This window comes from Protopterus annectens, chromosome 11.part0, assembly GCF_019279795.1.
Source record: "Protopterus annectens isolate FY-2018-M chromosome 11.part0, PAN1.0, whole genome shotgun sequence".
Classification (NCBI taxonomy): Eukaryota; Metazoa; Chordata; order Ceratodontiformes; family Protopteridae; genus Protopterus; species Protopterus annectens.
Genome location: NC_056745.1, coordinates 303113971 through 303137049, shown reverse-complemented (window position 1 = coordinate 303137049; position 23079 = coordinate 303113971). Strand labels below are relative to the sequence as shown.

At 38.4% G+C, this 23079-nt stretch overlaps 1 protein-coding gene across 1 annotated transcript in view; it reads right to left on the bottom strand.

Moving 5' to 3' along the window:
- The window catches only part of LOC122814936 (CUB and sushi domain-containing protein 3-like), an 811796-nt gene that overhangs the window by 280647 nt on the left and 508070 nt on the right, over positions 1–23079 (bottom strand). The window contains exon 10 of the mRNA XM_044087197.1: positions 2687–2774. Within this exon, the coding sequence (XP_043943132.1) occupies positions 2687–2774 (88 nt within the window). The remainder of the gene's footprint in view (positions 1–2686; positions 2775–23079) is intronic.

Sequence of the window (23079 nt, the reverse complement as noted above, 5' to 3'; positions counted from 1 at the left end):
TGCAGAGGAGTCCATGGGGCTATTTCTTAGCTAGATCATCCTTGGCATGTTGTCCTAGAAATGTATGAGGAAGCAGAAGGTGCTGCAGTTGGTGTTGGTCAGGAATGCAAAAATATCACATAAGATTTTCTCCTACTGAGCATATTCTGATTTTTTATAACAGTATGATTCTTACATAATGTACTTGCTGACTCAGGAAAAGAAAGGGAGTAGTCAAAGTATGATTAATGTATAGTTTAAATATCTTTACACTGCAATTTTGTAGGTTATTATAACTGGGATACACACAGGAACGCTAGAATAAAGCTAAAAAAGGGTTATCAGCTATAGTAATTCATAAACTTAGATGTAACAGCCACTATGAATAATTACAGTCTGAGTAAAATAGTGGCAGACTAGATTTTACAACAATAGTCTTACAAGGGTAAGGAAAATATGCAGGTTTAAATAAAAAAAAATCATGAGGATGGATATCCTAGGTGAATGAGGCAAAAGCAGTAGATTTCATTAAGCAGAGTTTTAGGAAACAGGGGTTTACTTATGCATATATTATCATAGGCACAACTATTTTTTTTCTACAAAGTGGGAAATAAAAGGAAGAAAAGGCAGGATTGCCTCCAGAATCATGTGAAATGTAACTACATGCAGTACTCAAAAAAACTTTTATTGACCTCTGAGTAAAACAAAATACAAACCGAGGGTTAATCATTCATATAATGCAGTCAGAGAGCTAGAAAGATGCCAGCATTACAGACTACAGCTAAAGTCAAGTTTTGTATCAGATAATTCAGCAGTGAATGGGAAAAAAGAGAAGGACATAAAATAAGGGATTTTTGTTATTTTTGGCTTTAAAGCATAAGATCAGAAGTGATAATCCAACATAAACTGTTATACAGCCAAGATATCAAGGAGTACTAAAATTTATTAATGTTTGGAGTAAATAGCAAAGTAAAGGTTTAAGACTATACTAATCAGAAGACTCTATGCCTGATTCCTAGCTAACTAGCAATTGCTAATCTGACACATAAAGAACTAGATATTTTGCAGTATACAATGAAATGCAAATAGACACATCTTAATTCAAAGTTGATATGTCAGGAAACTACATATAAGATTTTGATATGTTTACCTGATAGGTCATAAGAAAGAGTTAACGTGGGTTTCACAAAGAATTTCAACATCAGTGCAATGGATAAATATGTAGAAAAATGTCATTAATGTAGATGCTGGTAACTAGCAGGCATTGGCAATATCCTCAAATAAATTAGTGTATAAACGCTGGTAACTAATACATTATAATTACACCTATATTATTTTACATATAAGTATATACAGGAATTTTTACAAAAAAGTTATTTTTTCTGATATCACACAGGGCTACAAAGGATTACATTTTGTTCAGGAAATTTTACATTCAGATTTTTCTAGACAAATTCAGTATATGTTATTAGTAATTTTCAAATCCTCCTGAAAGGGAATATGATTAAAATGCTACTAATTAAAGACAGAAAGAGGAACATGATATAAATCCAGCTACAGAACAAAGTTCAGCTGAATGAAATAAAGGGGAAAATGAAATTAGAGATATCTGACCATAAATATGAAACAATACAAATGAGATGAAAGACAATATGATTATTGTTCAGCAAGCTGCAGGGCTTTACATTCAAAAGACCCCACCATGGGCATGACTAACCCATGTAAGTAAAGTAAAATTGTTCAGTTTTTTTATACTTTTATCTGCAATTTTTATAATGTTGATAGGTACTGGTGATTATTATGAAATACAATTTTTATAAACACATATGCTGGGATATAAAAGTATAGTGCTCATGAGCCCACAGCATGCTAAGACACGAATGTTTAATTGTCATGAGCCTACATCATGTTAAGACAGGGATCTGTAATTTACATGAGCCCTGAACATATTAGGACATAAAGATACAATTTTCTTGAAACTTTAGCATGATGGGATATAGACATTGAACAAAATATAATTTTTCCATAAGCTCACAGCATACCGATACTTATGAAGTCAGTGATATCACCATACTCAGGAAAAAATCAAGACTGCATTTACTTCTGACTTAGTTATCTGATTGTTTCTTTTTCCCTATAATTCATTTTAATAATCACTTCATGAATTTTAAGGGGCAACTGTAGAGAGGTTTTGTAGGCACAGTTATTGAAATGGATATCTTGAATGTAATATAATATATTAATTGGATAAGAAAGAGATACATTCGTCATGGATGTTGTCAAATGGATATGAAAGAAATATTTTGTATTCATCACACATAGCACATCTGGGGAAAGTTTAACACCCAGTAATGATAAAAGAAAAGGAAAAAAAAAAACAGAAAAGTGCTAGTAAGCATTCTAAAGCAACCACAAGGCACCAAAGATAATAGTTTGCTGATTCCTGTGTTTTTTGTATGTGAAAATAGTTGCAGCTTGCTGTCATTTGGATTTTTTCCTTTTGTGATTCTCAAGATGCTGCTGGGTCGTCTGAGTAGCAGTTATGGTATTATCTCTTTATGCCATGGAGACAGTTTAAGATGACTTGCATTCATGACATAAAACCATACACTGTAAATATACCCAAAAGCATACATTTTTAGAAACACCCAGACAGTCTAATTAATTTGGCAGATAATTTAAAGTGGGTCATATTATGCTGACTTACCTAGTCTTTGAAGTCCAAACTGTCCATAGTCTTTACCCTGTATAAATCCTTGAAACACATACGTAGCACCATCAGGCTCCGCAGAGACCTATTAAAAAAAAAAAACATTTAATTATGTTGGAAGGGAAATATTTTAAAAACTTTAAGGCTTGATCACCATATTCTAAGCAAGAAATTCACAGCTATCCAATACACAATGGGCTTTGCAAAAATGTCATTAATGCATCCAAGTATCACAGTTTTAATGTATATTCATGGCCATTTCCACATATATTTAGATGCTTTAATCTTTGTGAGTTTTTTTATAGTAGAGCATGTATCAGTCTGCAGTGTGTGTTTGTATGTACAACTGAAAGATAAACAGTAACTTTTTCTGTTGCACATATCAATTTTGTAATTCCAACAAAGGTTTATTTCTGTTGAATTTACCTGTATATTTATGCCTGACCTATATGTGGTCATCTTTCTTTTTGTATTTTCCATTTCCATGTTGACTATCAGCCCTTCCTATCTGGAGAGCCTTCATATAGACAGCCATCAGGGACACTGCAATTAAATCCCTAACCCTCTCCCAACTTGGCTGACATGAGAACCTAGATTACTGCAGGGGTGTTCTGTGACTTTAATGGCATGTGTGTGTTCTCAGACATATGCCTATGACAGAGACCATCACTTCCCTGGAACACTGAGGCTAAGTTTCTTGATCCTTAAGCCATTGTTCTTTATTTTCCTCTCTGTAGCTAACACCAACCTCTATCCTTGTTCACCAGTCTACTTGGCAGACTTTAGCCTCCCAGAGGTTCATAAAAACTGGGATCTGGGGCTGGAGATGAGACTGAGGATGCTGGTGCAGCATCATACTGCTGTAGTGGAGTGTGTCCAAACTACAGCTGCCTTAAGACAGACTTGCCAGCTTGATAATCACTGCCCTTAGGAGGCATAAGCTCATTTTAGCTGCAAACACAGTCTCTCAGCTAAGCAGCTCACTGCTTATGTAGACAGAACTTGTAGGGCTCATAGACTGCTTATTGCAGTGAACCTAGGCTGCTTCCCTCCCCTTGGGATGGGTAAGCAAACAATGGACAATCATTTCCATGCTCCCATGTGGGCCCTCTGACACCATGCTACTGATCAAACACAGGTTGTCTGGAATGCATTAATGGCTTTATCCTTCTGCACTATGGGGCAGCCATTGTTGTTATACACATGCTAGCCTTTGCTTGCATGGGAGAAATTTAAATGACAAAAACTATCATTTCCCTTTCTCCATGACTGGCAAGCTGTCATGAACTGCTCACTCTTATCAGTCTTACCACCCCGTAACCAACTCTAACAGCATCTTGTTTCATATCTTTACTCTCTAGGTAGACAGATGTAGCCCACTAGAAGTAAAACACTCCAACCAACAAATGCAGAACCTGATCACAGGCAACTGCTAGGAAGACACTACAGTATGTGTAGGACATGGAGAAGAAATGACCTTCATCATCTCTGTATATAACAAACCTTTACTCATTGTCAGCATCACTTCTAAACACCTACAGAATTCCCATACACAAAATAAAGACAAAATAGCATGCCATGTGACATGTTCCAAGTACAAGAAATAAACCAGTGAATAAAGTATATCAAAACCTATTGGGGACCCCTCCATGGCTGCTCCCTGCCCACCTTACTAATAACTGCTAACTCTGCTCCTGTTCCTGCCCCTAAATACAACCCTACACCTGTCCTTAGAACAAATGCCTCCCATAACATTATTAGTATTCTAGGGTTAATGAATCAGAAGGGGACAGTTTGTGCTGCTTTTAATCTGTCAAGTTTCATGTTTTAAATGTTTGATAGACTGTGATCAAAGTTTTGAAGGTCGATCTTTTAATACTTTGATAATTTATTCACTTCATAATCTCTAAATACTGAAACATCGAATTTCAGTATCTCGAAACTATGAAACCAAATCCACAAAACACCGAAACTACAAAACCCGAACCCAAAACCGCGAAATTCAAAACACCGAACAAACCGCATACACTACACCATACATACACAACAGCACCCACATCACAACATAAACAAACAAAAACTACACACATATGCAACTCACACCCCCCTACTTATATATACTAACTCAGAGATCGCACAAACAGGAAAAAAAAGCAAACTCACACACACATTCTCCAGTCCCACACATACACACATCAAACATATCAGCACACTCAAGCACACTCTTACCCCCACTCAAATCCCTTACAAAACACTCACTTACCAGACAAAACACCTAGATGCACACACGGCATAGCGCACCATAAACACACAATCCCGGACATCACGTAGCGAAAGGCCATAACCACAAATTTGAGATATTTGATTATGAACTTTTGCTATTTTAAACATTCGGGTTTATAGTCTCGAGATACATTTCAGTATTTCAAGATTAGAAATGGCTCCCATACATACATTATATATATATATATATATATATATATATATATATATATATATATATATATATATATAAATATATATAATTATTATTTTTTTTGGCATAGCTAGCTAGTGTGGTTTTATTTCTTGATGGAAATTGTTGAGCCGAGAAATTAAACCCATGTGCTGGCTTGCAAACTCTGTGTGTTTTTTAATACCAGAAACAAATACACACACACACACACACACACACACACACACACACACACACAATGTATATACATTCCTCTTCAAAATAATGCCTTCAAGACAAAGTGACTGTAGAAAATAGGAAGCCTGCCAAGTGCCACGTTTTTGACAGTGAGAAAACAGAGGTAACCAATAGCTGCACTACACCAGTGACACACATATGGGGATTCCATGAAAACTAAAGCAGAGAGGCTGTTGTGATTGCATAAAAAAATAAATAATTGTTCTGTTATCACTGGCCATGCATAATGAGGGTACCTTTGCTAGAATGTGGGGAGTGCATGGCACAATACCAGTGAGAAAGGAATAATGTGGATCTCTTATGCCTTGTGAAGATGACGGGATGGGAAACTGGAAACAATAGGCTGGCCTGCATATGATAGGGCAGCCATTATAAATTAGTAGCAGTGACTGCATCAACTTCATTGGTAGGATTCAGGAGAATTAGAGGTGGAAGGTGACATGGAGGCAAGGTGACTGCCAGGATAGCTAGTAAATGACACATCTGCAAGCTATATATCTCTGAGAGTTACAGCAAGGAACATTCAGGCAAATATTATGACAATCACAAGTGGGATAACACAAGTGTTCTACGATGTGACCGGTCAGGTGTTCAAATGCATGGTGATTGACTTTATAAGTGATCTTGAAGAAGACTTGGGAGAAAAATTTACGGAGTAGCTGGATGTAATGTGGCATATTAGATACAATGCAGGAATGTACAACAATACATGTGGGATGTAGATACTTCAACTTATAATACATTTGTGTAGTATGAAAACACCCAAAGAAAGCAGGAACCAAGGTCAATCCAGAAAACTTGTTTATTTAGTGCTTTTGTCTGCAAATAAGACTGCACATCATCAGAATAAACATATTCACTCACTTCATGAACTTTATATACCAATTTGCAATTACTTCAATTAAAAGCCCCTCCCCTCTTAAACAAGTTGCACTAATTACACATGAATTACTAAATTGCATTCTACCTAAAAGCAATACAAACAAAGTTGTACTACCTAAATACCATGTTCTTTTTAAATAAAAAGATATATGCGTATGTTGTAAAAACCACAGTCATAAAAGATTTATAATAATATATACATATTATAGATGGGTCTATATTACATAGTTGAAGTTCTGTATCTTTGACTACCATATGTACGAATGCAAATGTCCGAAGTTACAGAACTTCAACTACGTATAAAAACACAAAAAGAATAAAAGGTGATATGCAGGGGTGCAAGCCATGTTGCACCCCCCACACCCCCCACTCTTTAAATATACCAACTCTGAGGTCGTGCTACAGTGCAGTAAAGGGGAAATTTGCTTTACTGCACTATAGCACAACCTCATAGTTGGTATATTTAAAGAGCGGCGAGTGGGGGGGTGCAGCCCCCCATGTATGGGGTGCAGGGGGGCTTGCTCCATGCTTACAACCCTTAGGTATGTTGTTTTTCTTTTTCTTTTTTTTTTTCAAATCGAAGTATGACAACTTTGAATTTTTGAATTTATGGTTTCGACCATATCATGTTCAAAGTTGTTATGCTTCAACTATGTAATATAGACCCATTATAGATACATCAATAAAATAAACACCATGCATTTGAACACCTAGAGAAATGAAAAGGAAGGGGTCCATCTAGAAGAAATGAGGGTTACATGAGGAAATGTGGCTATTGTAGGCAATGTTCTTTTATTATGGAAGGTAATGTCTTTTTTGTAGATGGTTTTGGAAGAGTGAGACCTAGAAAAAAGTGGTCTTGTCGCAGCAAAGGTATGGTTTATTTAGTCTTGTGTCAGGGGTGCTGTGCATTCTATGTTGGTAATACTAAATTAAGCTTGAGAAAGAGAATTTACCAACGTATTTATGATATTGGAAAAGGGGATGAAAGGAATGCACTATTTAAGCACATAAAAAATAACCCACAACATGAGTTTAGATTTGCTGCTTTAGACCAAGTAGAGCTTGGTGAAAGGGGGGGGCTCCAGTGATGACTTTCTTGAGTTCATGGAACTAAAATGGCAGTTGAAACTCAATGCAACAATTATTCCAGGTCTTAATGAAGCCTTGTCTATAAGTAGCTTCCTGAAATTAAAAGCATATTTTTTATAATGAAGTAATTTTTGTAGGTGTTCATATGTATAGTGTTTATTTTATTGCTGTATCTATAATATGTATATATTATTATAAATCTTGGTATGACTGTGTTTTTTTATAACATACACATATATCTTTGTATATAAAAAGAGCATGGTATTTAGGTAATACAGCTTTGTTAGAATTGCTTTTAGGTAGAATACAATTTAGTAATTCTTGGGTAATTAGTGCAACTTGTTTGAGAGGGTAGGGGTTTTTAATTGAAGTATGTGTGTATTGGTATATAAAGTTCATGGAGTGAGTGAATATGTTTATTCTGTTGAAGTCCAGTGTTATTTGCAGACAAAAGCACTAAATAAACAAGTTTTGTGGATTTAGCTTGGTCCCTGCTTTCTTTGGGTGTTTTCATAGTGTTCTTCATGTCTTTGGACTACATTTGTGTAGTTCATAGCTTCATAGGTAGGTATTAGGCTATCGGCCCTGGGGTCTATACAAGCCTGGCCAAAAAGGTACCCTGGCTTTTGCCACCCAAGAAAATTATTTTCCTGTGAAACTGTCGAGCAGAGCCACAGAAGTGATGCCCGGTGTGAATTTCCTATTTCCCATCCAATCATCAAGATTTTTCTTGATGAGTGCTAATGAGGAGCTTTGTTTGATATAGATAGGTAGTTTATTCCAGAGTATGGGAAGTCTCTGGGACAGGAATCTATCCCTCCAGCATGTTCTGTTTATTGCGGTGACAAGGTTTAGTTTCCTAAAGCATGTAGCTCAGAGGGATTGGGATTTCTTTAAGTGGAGCATGTCCAACAGCTCTGGGTTTGACAAAACTTTGTATGTTAGGCAGAGATCACCTCTGAGTAGGTGATATGCGATGGAGTAAAGATGGGGTTTTTTGAGACGGTCTGCGTAGAGCATCTGTTTGAGGCCAGTAATCCTCTCTGTGAGGTACTTCTGTGGCCTTTTCAGTTGTTGTAGATGTCTTGTGAGGTACATACCAAAAGAGGTGGTGTACTCTATAATGGGCCTAATGAGTGATGAGTAGAGGGAAACAATGACCTCTTTTTTTCTGGATGAGAAACCTTTTGTGATGAGGTGTGCCACATAGAAGGATTTCCTAACTACTGTGGCGATGTGATTATCAAAGGAGAGACTACTGTCCACCTGTGTCCCAAGGTCTCTTATCACACTTTCGGTGTTAAGTATACTACCCCCTATGTTGTTTTTCATGATTATAGAGTTTTTAACAAAGGGGATGACAATGCACTTTTGGCATTGAGCTTGAGGACATGGTTTTAACACCAGGCATCTGTCTCAGTGAGGCCCTTTAGTAGGATGTCCACATCATTAGGAGTTTTGATTATGGCTACTAGTTTGCAGTCATCTGCGAACTTCATTAGCCAAAGACCTTCTGTGTTAGCCTGTACTTCAGAGAAGTAGATACCAAACAGAAGAGGACCCAGGACTGAACCCTGTGGTACTCCACTTGTCACTGGTCTGAAGTCGGATTTGTAGTCTGCTACTTTCACAGTGTGGGTTCTGTCAGTGAGCCAGTTGGCAACCCAGCTTGTGACATAGGGATTTATACCTAGTTTAGTGAGTTTATCTATAATTCCAGAGTGGGGGATGGTGTCGAAAGCCTTGGCAAGATCTAGATAGGCTGTGTGAACCACCTTACCATCGTCTACGGCTTTGGTGACTGTATCAAAGAAGTCTATCAGGTTTAGGAGACATGATCTGCCTTTTACAAACCCGAACTGGGTGGGGTCCAGTGTTTGGAGATTACAAATGTCTTTCATTATAAGTTCCATGATGATACATTCCATGGCCTTGAGACCAGGCTGGTCAGGCTAATGGGGTGGTAGGTCCTGGGGCCTGTGGTGGCTCCCCCCTTGTGGAGTGGGACAACTGTCGCTGTGCACCATTCAGCAGGCACAAAGCCTGAGGTGAGGCTATGATCGAACATGGTACTTAGGTGGGGTGCCAGTTTGTTCTGTGGTTTGTGTAGAAAGCAGCCTGGGATGTTGTTTGGTCTCATGGATGCTGTGTTCTTGTCTTTGGAGAGTGTGGTTTTACTTATGCAGCCATGATTACAGGAACTTTGCATTCTTCCGGTATAGAGAAGGGCTCTTTAGTGAGTGAGAGGGGGGTAAAGTTAGCACTGAACCTATCTGCCAGGATGTTGGCAATATCAGTTGGGTCTGTATATTTAGTGCCATTGTGCTATAACTCAGAGCAGATCTGAGTGTTGCCTTTGAGATTCTTGACATAGCTATTGAATGCTTTGTGGTTGTCTTTAGAATCAGTGGAGATTTTGTTTTTGTAACTAGCTTTGGAGGATTTTATCAGGGATCGCATCTTCGTACTGAGGCTGACCAGGGAGCTCCTCCACTCATGGGATTTTACTCTCTTTTGCAACAGATTCTTCCTTCTGTTGTACAGTTTAGCAGGGGACCACCAGATTGGCTTCCTTTTTTTGGAGGATAATGTCTTGGTTCTGTTTGGGATAGCACAATCCATGCACTTGTGTAAGTGCTTATTAAGTGCAATTGTTTAGGATTGAGTAGTCGTAACTGTATTGTCCATCTGCATGGATGTCATGAAGTTCACCACTTTTGTCTTAAGAAGCATGAAGTTGGCTTTGGAGAAATTTTTTACCATGGTTTCCTTAATGGGGGGTTGGGGCAGGATGTGGATATCTAGGGTAATTAGCTTATGGTTGGATTGGACCAATGAGGTGTTGACTTCAGGTGTGGAACACCGATCACTCATGTTGTTAATGACTAGATCTAGGATATTGTTGCCCCTGGAAGGTGTGTGGATAAATTGATCCAGGGCATTGGAGTTTATGAATTTCAGAAAGCATTGAGCAAAGGAGTTGGTACATGAGTAGTTTTCCCAGTTAATGGTGGGGTAGTTGAAATCGCCCATTATTAGGGTGTTTGGTTAAACCCTAACATTTTCCAGTACATCAAGAAAAGAGGAGAGGGAATCCTGGGGCATGGTGGGGGATCTGTAGCAAGCTACAATTTGGATTTAAGTTTTACCCATAGTTAGTTGCACTTGGATAACCTTGGCTGCATTATGCTGAGCAGCTAGCCTGGAGATGTGGATATCCTTAATGAATATGGACACACCTCCGCCTTTGCTGTTCCGGTCCAGGTTACATGGCCTAAAAGTGTGGTATGAGTTATAGTCTGGTAGTGCAGGGGTGCTCTCTGCAGCCTTGAACCAGGTCTCAGTCATTGTACAGATATTGATGTTCTCCATTTTAAGGAGTGCCTCCAGTGACTGCATTTTGAGATTTAGACTTCTAGCATTGAGTAGCATCACCCTCAGTTTTTACTTGCCTGTTCCTGTTACAGTGGTGAATTTGTCATTTGAACCTTGCCTAAAAATGGCACTATAGGGGTGGCAAGAACCTTAGCCAGTATCCGGAATCCCAGGGGAAACAGGTGCAGGCCATCTCTGGCAAAGCATTGTGGTTTGTAGACTATGTCATGCCAGGCAGACAGATACTGGATCCCTTCAGAATGACACCAGAAGCTTAGCCAATTGTTAAAGTCAATCATTTTGTCCTTGTACTGCGGCATCATTCTGGGTGATGGCAGAATGCTACTCAGGGCTAGGGTCATACCTGCCTGGGCTACAGAGCTCTTCCATGTCTCTTTTCATGTAGCCCAGGGAGGTATGTCTCAGGTCATTCACACCAACATGGACAATGACAGAGTCATATTTGTACTTATTGTGGAGTGACCTGAGTGTATGGTTTACGTGGCAGATCCTGGCACTCGACAGGCAGCTGACAGTAACCTTCTCCTTGTTTAGCCTGGTGAGTGGGACATCAGTGTGCCTGACTATAGAGTCACCTATGACTAGTGTGTTGGGTACATTGTTTTGCCTTATTGGCTGTGGTTGAGTGGCACATTGAGTCTGCGGGCTGTCTGTTACTTGGGTTGTGTTGAGGGGTGGAGGCTGCTTGCATTTCTGCTTTGGAGGTCTCTGTTGCTTGAGCAGATTATTATTGAGAGCCTCCGCGAATGTTTTTGTGTTTCTATGTGTGGATTTTGGTGGTGTAGATTTAGTGAGACTATGTGATGTGTGTGGTGTGGTGCAATTGTTTACCTTCTCCACTTGACTATCAAGTTCAGTCTTAGTTGGAGAGAGCTTTACCACCAGTTTGGCTAGATAAGGGCATCACTCACAGGTTGTAGTGTTGAGTGGTAGGAGGAGAGGGTTGTCTGTGCACATGAGGCAATTATTACATTGCCCCAAGATGCCCAGATTCATCAAATAGACAGGAGAGAACACCTGGAGCTGACCCTTGGACATGCCTGAATAAAAAACACTTTTATATTTTATTGGGCAGTTTTTTCATCTCTCTCAACTTTCTGATTTAGAAGCCCACATTTGCACTTGTTTCCCCCCCTTTCCTGTAACTAGTTTAGTCCAGAAGTCCATGAACTTTATATACCAATACACACTTACTTCAATTAAAAGCCCCTACCTGCTCAAATAAGTTGCACTAATTACACAAGAATTACTAAATTGCATTCTACCTAAAAGCAATACTAACAAAGCTGTATTACCTAAATACCATGCTCTTTTTATATAAAAAGATATATGTGTATGTTGTAAAAAACAGTCATACCAAGATTTATAATAATATATACATATTATAGACACATCAATAAAATAAACAAATATAAAAGGGTATGTAGAACAAGCAAGAAAAGAGAAAAAAAGACTTCATTATGGTCAGTTCAGGTTAGTTGGTCCCACAGTACAACACTGGAAGGAACAATGGTGGGCTTATGTAGTGGAAAAAACATAAAAATAATTAATTAGAAAGTATTTAAGTCTCCATCTCAAATACTATTTTAAGCCTCCATCTTAAATACTGTAGATGTCAGTCAGAGAAAGGACAGAACGCAGAAAAGGAATTCAAAATGTGTGCATGACTGCATCAGAAGCTATATCTACTGGGACCAAAAGAGATTTACAGTTATAATCTCAAAGAAAGGAGGCAGATGAGATAACAAGGCAGGAAAGCAACCCAGATAATCCAGAAGGGCATCGTCCTTCTTAAAGGAACAAATAAGGAAATCATTACAGTAAACTTGGCTGTGGAATAAACTGACAACTCCAGAAGGGCATCGTCCTTCTTAAAGGAACAAATAAGGAAATCGTTACAGTAAACTTGGGTGTGGAATAAACTGACAACTAGGCTGGACTTGCAGGTTATCCAGAAAAAAGGCTTGCTGGGATGACATTTCGTGAATCAATGTGTTGCCATTTGCTATTAGAAAATATTGTACTATGAAAACATCTGTACTGCAGGTATAAAGAGATTGCATATAATTTGTCTGGAGGTTCTGTATGCAGTCAAGTATTCTGGTAGTAGGGATAAACTACTTTAAAGCCTAGTAGTGTTCTCGTGTAATTTAAGGCTAGAAAATTAGGCTAGTGATTTACGTTGACGTAAAGATTAGTCCCTGACATTGGAGTCACTCTAATTTTTTACATCGATTAACTAACTTTTCAGAAATTCATCTGAAGAGACAAATGGAGCATGTTATACCATCAAAATCTGATGCAGGTGAATTAATTCTCACCTAATCTCATATAAGATGTCTGAAAAATAATTGTTATGGTACTACTGCGAGGAAGGTACTAAGACAGTGATGAATCAAATTTAAGTATGAATTATTTCCAAAGGGACAGCACCGCTACCCTCTCACCACCATATTGGGGGTAGTGTCAAAAAATATTTTTTGTAAATTCAAGATTGTGTGACCTTATAATTAGAGTGTTAGTAGGAAGTATGTGGAGAAACAGCCCAACCGCCAGCATGTGTATATAGACACACGCACACACACACACACACACACACACACACACACACACACACACACACACACACACACACACACACACACACACGTGTGCACGCACACACAGGGGGTTAGAATGTTTTGCATTATACAAAAGAAAAGAAAAAGGTACAAGTTATGTGCTGTGTTACACTAAAACTAAATGTCTGGTAAGTTTTAGTGAATTAGATTCTGTAAGTTGGGATTTTGTGAGTAAGTAGTCAGTGAAACTGCATGCTTGCATATAAACAGCTACTGCAATATAAATGTTCCAGATAATGGTTCACTGTAACAGTAAATCTGACTTAAGGACATAGCGACAAGGTTCTGCACTAAATATGACTATCAGCTGTTTTATTTTGACTAATTTATCTGTAAAGCGTTCTTGTATGCATGGCTTTTGTTCACTATTGGTAACACAGGAATGGATTAATTTACAGAGTTTAAATAATTGATAACGTGAAGTGCAAGATCCTGTCATGTGGAGTCACCAGTGTTTGCCTAAGTACATTTATTTCTCTTACTAGTGCACTTAAGTGACTTAGCAGTAACTCAGAGGAAGAAATAATACTTCAACCTCTAATCTTCAACAAGTATAATTACAAAACTGTCCACAGTTTGGACATACCGATATTTGCAGGTGGGGTAGTTGCATTTTGCTAAATGAACAGTCCTGGCTAATGATTTATAAGAAGTCCAAAGCAAAAAGAGGAGAACATACTATCAGTTACTGTCGATCTTAGGACAAGTTTTTTCTGCTCGAGGGTTTCGCAAATTATCAAGAGAGTGCAAAAAGTGTCCTGTGATAAAAAAGAATGTAAAAGCCAATCTCCAATATAAAAAGTATTTAATACCTTCTGAATAGAGCTAAATAGGGAATTCAGTCAAAGGCATCATGGTAAAAGAGTTAATGAAAGTGGGTTGCGTAGGTGATGACTGGATGCTAAAAACTATTTTGTTTCTTTTAGGTGAACTAGGAAATAGGGAAATGAAAACTAAATTGCTGGGTCAAGCAAATTCAGTTTGGATCCTGCAAGCAGCTTAAATCAATCAGCGAATAAAGTGCCTGAATAAAATATATAAAAGCATGTGCTATACTTAGCATTGTAAGTAAGTCAAATGACTTGTTTACTCATTCACCGAAGGTAGCTCTTCTACTTTCCATTTGCATACCCAGGCAATTAATGTAACTCAAGGAATAATTATTACTAAAATTATTAGATGGCGCAGTGGTGCTGCAGTAGCACTGTCCCTCACAGTCAGAGGTTCGATTCTCGACTAGGGTCTATGTCATAACATCAAAGTGTCAAAACTTTGAATGTTATAACATCGAACTGGAAACCTCAAAGACTGACAATATCGAAGCCGCAGAACATCAAATACTTTCCCATGGAAAGAATTTGTTGGGCCATTTCTGCAGCTTTGCTATTTCCCCCACTGTGGTGCGATCTCGGAGTTGGTATATTTAAGTAGGGGGAGGTGTGGGGGCACAGCCTCCCCACATTAGAAATAGAAATAGTTTGTAGCGTTTGTGTGTTTCGTGTTTTGTACTGCAACAGCAATTTTTTTTCCCAGGGAAAAAAAAATTGCTGTTCTCAGTCTTTGGGGTTTTCAGCTTTCGTGGTTTTGGGTTCAATGTTATGACATTCGAAGTTTTGACACTTCAATGTTGTAATATAGACCCCTTGACTGGCGTGCCCTCTGTGCAGAGTCTGCATGTTATCCCTGCGTTCGTGTGTGTTTCCTCAGGGTGCTCCGGTTTCCTCCCACATTACAAAGGCGTGTTTGGAGAGTTTCTCCCTGGGCCACTGCTGAAAATTGTCTTCATTCCAAGTCAGACTTTCCCAAATTTTAAATAAGTAAGACTTATTAAATCAAATTTGCTCTTGGTAAAGTTATTTTTCAAATAAAGAAAGAAATACTAAATTATAAGTGTGTTTCCAGCAGAATTTTTCCCCATTGTCTCTACAACATCCTCCAGGCTCCCTTAGCTTTCTGATCAAGCAGCACTGAAAATACCTTTTTGGTTGATATTACAACAGAGTATAAGGAAAGCTGAATTGCAGTTTTCTAGACTCTCAGCTTTATGCTGTTCTCCATATCAGACATAAAATGTTTAACAGTAGACTAAAATCTCTATTCCTTGGTTTGTTACATAATGTATAGCAGGAGTGGGAACATTTGTGTTAATGACTATATTCCTGTATAGTCCAGTTTCCATGGCCTAATATTCTAGTATGGCTAAAAGTTTATCTCTAACTATTTGACTGAAGTCTCTATTCTGAAAGAGAAGTTTCATAAAATATGATCCTTCTAGTTCTGAAAGCCAAAGCAGGTGTTATAAATGAGAAGTTCATCAAATAAAACGTTATATCAACAAAGTATCTTTGTATATAATGAAGCAGGTGGTTTGCAGCATAGCATATAAAAACAAAGCCAGTTCTACAGGTTTAAGCAAGCAATAATGCCCAACAGGGTGTGTGTTAGTGTGTAAATAATGCCCACCCAGGGGTGTTATGATGAGAGCCTCTACACTCCTGGAAGGGTGTTATTTACACAATAACACATACCCTGGATACTGTGCTTACAGAAAAGCCTATCTATAAAATTATTGTGTTTTATTTATTAATTTAGTTTTATTACTATATTATTTTTTATATATATATATTTTTTTGATGTAAAATAGTTCCTCCACTTAATGTTTCAAAGATTCTATAGTATATGTAAATGGTGTTGGAAGAAGCATTTTACATCCAAACTATAACATTTAAAACATATTCATATATTTACTTTATTCTTTGGTCACTTTATCCAAAAATGTGTGGTTTAGACATTGGGGAATTGAAGTCACTAAATATTGACAAACAGTTTGACTTTCAGCTTTATTTCCTTTAGAAGATTCATGCCAACACAAATATTATTATGCAAGCTACTTTGTAATTTCATAAGAACAATATTTAAAATCTATTCCTGTTTTTGAGCCATTGCTCCCCCTTTATTTCAGGCTTTATCCAGATTTCTTGTGCAAAAAGATTGAGAGGTACCTAAACTCTTTACTGCTGTTGCCACCAGTCGGTGATCTCACTCTTTCTCTCACACACTCATGCACACACCCTCACACACACACACACACACACACACACACACACACACACACACACACACACACACACACACACACACACACACACACACTTGCACTTCAAAAAATGCATGCTAACACAATTCCTATTATTGAAGCAACTTTGTGATTTTATAACAGCAATATTTAAAATATGCTCCTATTTTGAGCCTTTGTTCCCCCTTTTTTAGGCTTTATCAAGATATCTAGAGCTAACAGACCAAAAGATACTCAAGCCTCTTAACAACTGCTGCTGCCAGTGTTTGCTTTCATTCCTCAATCTCTCTCTTTCTGTCTCACTCACACACAGAATTCCACAATGTACTTGACACACCACAGCTGAAATAATAAAATAACTTTAATAAAAATAATTAAATGTATATGGTGAGTGCTTTTGCGGTACAGCACACCACTTCTTCAGACCAGTAAAATTACAAAAGTGTAACACACCTGCTTTTAAAAACAGAAATAACCAATCAGCTACAAATAATCAAGTGAGGAAAATTATTTGCATCCGTTCAAAATAATCAAAAAGTGCACAAATCAAACTACAGATCTGTGGCACATAGCCAATCAAAATCATTAGCTATGTGCACAAATCACGTTCAAGTTGAGCCATAACAGCCAATCAACCTAAAGTAGGAAATGTTTCTTTCATTCATAGTAAGTTAACCAAATAACTATCTATGAACACAAATCAAAATACAGATCTAGGCTTCAACAGCCAATCAAATACAACAGGAAGAAATGCTTTCATATATAACAAACTATAATCATGAAGCCAAACAAATAGTTAATTTAGTGTCTCAAACCAAAATTCTTTAGTGCAGGTTTGACAGATAAAGCTTCATTTAAACAAGGAAAGTTGTCAGCGTTTAGGCTCACGGTCCATTTAAGTTCAGCAAACTCAGTCCTATTCCTTATATCACCACCCCTCAAATTTAAATGAACACCTAAAACTAAAAATCTAAAAATATGATCAGCCCCATAATCATTCACATGCCTCGACAAAGGGTTTTGGCTACAAATTTTATGTATATCATTGTGTTCTAAAATTTTGTCTTTCAAAGGGCTCTTCATCTTCCCTAGATAAAAACATTCACAAGTCTGATACTTTGCATAGTAAACAGCATTCATTGTTCTACAGTCGCTGGTGTATGTAGAAAAGAACTGCCAACCCAAATGTGGCTACATGCACTGCAAGATCTACAAAAAATGTGCCTTCATAAATAGATTGGGCTACTTCAGAGTCAAAATGCCTATAGGATATTTAATGTTTCAATGAAACATTGTTGAGAAAAGAAAATATAGGCACAAGACCCAAAAGTTCTTTCAGTGTTGTATCAGTCATTAAAATGGACCAGTTCTTCTTTATTATTTTACAGACTATCCCAATATTGCTAGAATACATTAACACTATTTTAAGGTCAGGAGCAGTATGTTCATTCTGCATATTATTAATACGATGATCACCAAAAAAGGGGTAGCAACAGTTTCTCTCACAGAGTGAACCTTGTCCATGGTTTCATATACTTCTTTATTGGAGAAGCCGTGAGCAACAAACTCAGCTGCAGGCATTCTCAACGCTTCAGTTGCATGGCTATCATCATTGTGTAACCAAGATATTCTAAGTAGCTGCCCCTGGACCACATTTTTAGTTACATGAATAAGGACGCATACTTGTTCCATGTAGAATATTATTCTTCCTACAAGGGTTCCTATACATTTTCATGGAAACATTACTTGAAGCATCTCTGCTGACCATAGCATACAAAACAACAATAGAGTTCTCTGAAAAATTAAGTGTAAAACGTAAAAAAGTAGTATTAGAATGCAGATAGTCCATAAAGTGCATAAGACTCTGAGAATGAATTGCCCTTCCATACAAGAAAGATGTCATCTACAAAACATCTGTAATAACTTATATTATGAACATATGGTTTATTGTCATCTACAAAACATCTGTAATAACTTATATTATGAACATATGGTTTATTGTCATCTACAAAACATCTGTAATAACTTATATTATGAACATATGGTTTATTGTCATCTACAAAACATCTGTAATAACTTATATTATGAACATATGGTTTATTGTCATCTACAAAACATCTGTAATAACTTATATTATGAACATATGGTTTATTGGCATAGATAAAGTCACGTTCCCAATGTGGCAAAACTAAATTGGCATAAGAATTGGCACATGCAGTACCCATTGCCATACCAACACATTGTAAACAAAAGTCTTGTTCAAACACACAGGCATAGTTCCCCAAAATCAATTCCAGTAACATACAGAACAATAATACTTTATTCAAAGGCAAATCACTGCATGTGGAAAGAAAAGTTCTAACATTCTCAGTGGCTAAATCATTAGGTATCACCGTAAAGAGAGAGGCAATATACAGGGTTGCAAACAACAAGCCATCTTTCACTTCGAATTCTTTGTACCAAGCACAGAGATCTGAAAGGAAGTTCTTAGCATCCTTAAGTACACAGGGGATGTTGTCCAGTATCGGTCTAATGATTTTCTCAACAAAAATAGAAAGGGGTTCAGTAGCCCATCTGCGACTGCAAACAATGGGATGCATTGGTGGATATCTCTGATTGTTGTGAACCTTCGGTAAACCTTACAAAACTGATATGACAGGATGTACCCAGTCGCAGATGCAGGATTTTATACATGCATACATATATATATATATATATATATATATATATATATATATATATATATATCTATATAGATATATATGCACGCACATACATAAATACATACTCCCTACTATTAGATTCACTAGCGTCCCTATCCTTTGCCCCTTCTACTATTGCCTGGTTCAGGAACTATCTAGCTGATAGGCAACAATCTGTCCAATGGCAAGGGGCACTATCTCCTCTACTTTCAACATTCATAGGTGTACCACAAGGCTCAGTACTGGACCCACTTCTCTTTTCTATCTACACTAACAATCTACATACCTCCACCCAGCATGCCGCACTCATAAAGTATGCAGATGATTCGACTTTAATCTGCTCAGCCCCCTCTCTTTTTATTCTCCAACAACAGACCCAGGAATCCTTTAACTCTGTGGAAAGTTGGATCACAAATATCCAACTCATCCTTAACCCTCATCATCTTCTTTTGGCTGTTCCTGTTAGGGGTCGCCACAGCGGATCATCTTTTTCTATTTCTTCCTATCCTCTGCATCTTGCTTTGTCACACCAACCACCTGCATGTCCTCTCTCACCACATCCATTAACCGTATCTTAGGCCTTGCTCTTTTCCTGTTACCTGGTAGCTTCATCCTTAGCATCTTTTTCCCAATATACTCAGCATCCCTCCTCAGCACATGTCCAAACCAATGTAATCTTGCCTCTCTGGCTTTGTCTACAAACCTTCCAACCTGGGCTGACCCTCTTATATACTTATTCCTAATCCTGTCATCCCTCATCACACCCAGTGCAAATCTTAACATCTTTAACTCTGCCACATCCAGCTCTGACTCCTGCTTTTTTGTCAGTACCACTGTCTCCAACCCATATAACATAGCTGGTCTCACTACCCTCTTGTAGACCTTCCCTTTCACTCTTACTGGTACTCGTCTGTCACAAATCACTCCTGATACTCTTCTCCACCCACTCCATCTTGCCTGTACTCTCCTCTTCACCTCTGTTCTACACTCGCCATTACTCTGAACTACTGATCCCAAGTATTTAAACTCATCCACCTTCACCACCTCTACTCCCTGCATCCTCACCATTCCTCTATCCTCCATCTCATTCACACACATATATTCTGTCTCAGTCTTGCTGACCTTCATTCCTCTTCTCTCTAGAGCATATCTCCATCTCTCCAGGGTCGTCTCCACCTGTTCCCTACTCTCACTACAGATCACAATGTCATCTGCAAACATCATAGTCCACGGGGACTCCTGTCTGATCTCATCTGTCAACCTGTCCATCATCATTGCAAATAAGAAAGGGCTCAGAGCTGATCCTTGATGTAATCCCACCTCCACCTTAAACACATCCATCACTCCCACCGCAGACCTCACCACTGTCACACTACCCTCGTACATATCCTGTACCAATCTTACATACTTCTCTGACAGTCCCAACTTCCTCATACAATACCACAACTCGTCTCTAGGCACCCTGTATTAGCTTTCTTTAAGTCTACAAAAACACAATGCAACTCCTTCTGACCTTCTCTGTACTTCTCCATCAACACTGTCAGAGCAAACATTGCATCTGTAGTGCTCTTTCCTGGCATGAAGCCATACTACTGATCACTAATCATCACGTCCTTTCTTAACCTAGCTTCCACTACTCTTTCCCATAACTTCATGCTGTGACTAATCAATATAATCCCTCTGTAGTTGCTACAGCTCTGCAAATCACCCTTATTTTTAAAAATCAGTACCAAAACACTTCTTCTCCATTCCTCAGGCATCCTCTCACTTTCCAAGATTTCATTAAACAATCTGTTTAAAAACTCCACTGCCATTTCACCTAAACACCTCCATGCTTCCACAGGTATGTCATCTGGGCCAACAGCCTTTCCATTCTTCATTCTCTTCATAGCTATCCTTACTTCTTCCTTGCTAATCTATTGTACTTCATGATTCACTGTCCCCACATCATCCAACCTTCTCTTCCTCTCATTCTCTTCATTCAACAACCCCTCAAAGTACTCTTTCCATCTCCTCAACACACTCTCCTTGCTTGTGAGTATGTTTCCCTCATTATCCTTTATCACCTTTACCTGCTGCACATCTTTCCTAGCTCAGTCCCTCTGTCTAGCCAATCGGTACAGGTCCTTTTCTCCCTCCTTAGTGTCCAACCTTTCATATAACTCTTCATATGCCTTATCCTTAGCCTTCACCACCTCTCTCTTTGCCATGCACCTCATCTCCTTATACTCCTGTCTACTTTCTTCATCTCTCTGACAATCCTACTTCTTCTTTGCCAACCTCTTTCTCTGTATACTCTCCTGTACTTCCTCATTCCACCACCATGTCTCCTTGTCATCCTTCCTCTGTCCAGATGTCATACCAACCACCTTTCTAGCCATCTCCCTTACTAGCTCTGCTGTAGTTACCCAGTTATTTGGTAACTCTTCACTGCCACCCAGTGCCTGTCTTAACTCATCCCTGAACTCCACTTCACAATTACCCTTTTTTCAATTTCCACCATTTGATCCTTGGTGCTGCTCTCACACTCCTCCTCCTCTTCTTGATCACCAACGTCATCCTACAAACCACCATCCTATTCTGCCTGACTACACTTTCTCCAGCCACCACTTTACAGTCTCCAGTCTCCTTCAGACTGGCCCTTCTACATAAGATATAATCCACCTGTGTGCATCTTCCTCCACTCTTGTATGTCACCCTATGCTCCTCCCTCTTGTTAAAATACATATTCATCACAGCTATGTCCATCCTTTTCGCAAAATCCACTACCATCTGACCTTCTGCATTCCTTTGCTTAACACCATATCTACCCATCACTTCCTCATCCCCTCTGTTCCCTTCACCAACATGCCCATTGAAATCAGCTCCAATCACCACTCTCTCCCTTAGGTACAGTCATCACCACTTCATCCACCTCACTCCAAAATTGTTCTTTTTCATCCATCGCACACCCAACTTGTGGAGCATATGCACTAACAACATTCATCATTACACCATCAATTTCCAGCTTCATAAACATCACTCTATCTGACACTCTTTTCACCTCCAAAACACTCTTAGCATGTTGTTCCTTCAGGATAATTCCTAAGCCATTTCTCCTCCCATCCACACCATGATAAAACAATTTGAACCCACCTCCGATACACCTAGCCTTACTCCCCTTCCATCTGGTCTCTTGCACACACAATATACCAACCTTCCTTCTCATCCTTAACCCTAGTAAAACTAAATTGCTTTTATTTACACCCAACATGTCATTTCTCCTTCTGTCCATACCAAACTCCTCGGTGTTGAGATTGACAAAAACCTTCTCTTTGATGTCCATATCTCTCAAACCATCAAAAAGGTTCACAAAAAATGGGCTCATTATACAGACACAAAAACTTCCTGTCAGGTCAAGCACAGATCACCCTAGCCCAAACTCACCTTTTGTCCATACTAATGTATGCAGCACCAATTCTTACCTATATCAGAAAACTTGACCTTGACAAACTTGTCTTGCTATAATAATATTGCCAAATGTGCTAACAACGCCTCCTTCGGATCCCATCATTGTCTAGCATTAAGGGACTTAAAATAGTTAGAATTTCCTCAACTACTAAATTACCACCAACTGGTTACTGCCTATAACATTCTGAAGTATCCTGATAAAACCCATCACTAAGTCAGTTACTTACCTACTATGCAACAAATCACACACTCTGTTCTAGTGACAAATCACTTCTATGCATCTCTAGGGCTAATAACACTGCTGGAAAAGTGCTATTCTTCCACACAAACAAACTCCCCCCATCACTGACCTCTATCCCCACTACCTCACACTTCAAAAACACTTTAAAATCACATCTCACAAACACCTGGCTTTGCCCATGCATAACCTAAAACCACTGCTTAAGCTCTGTGAAAAGTTGAAAGTCTTATTACTTGAC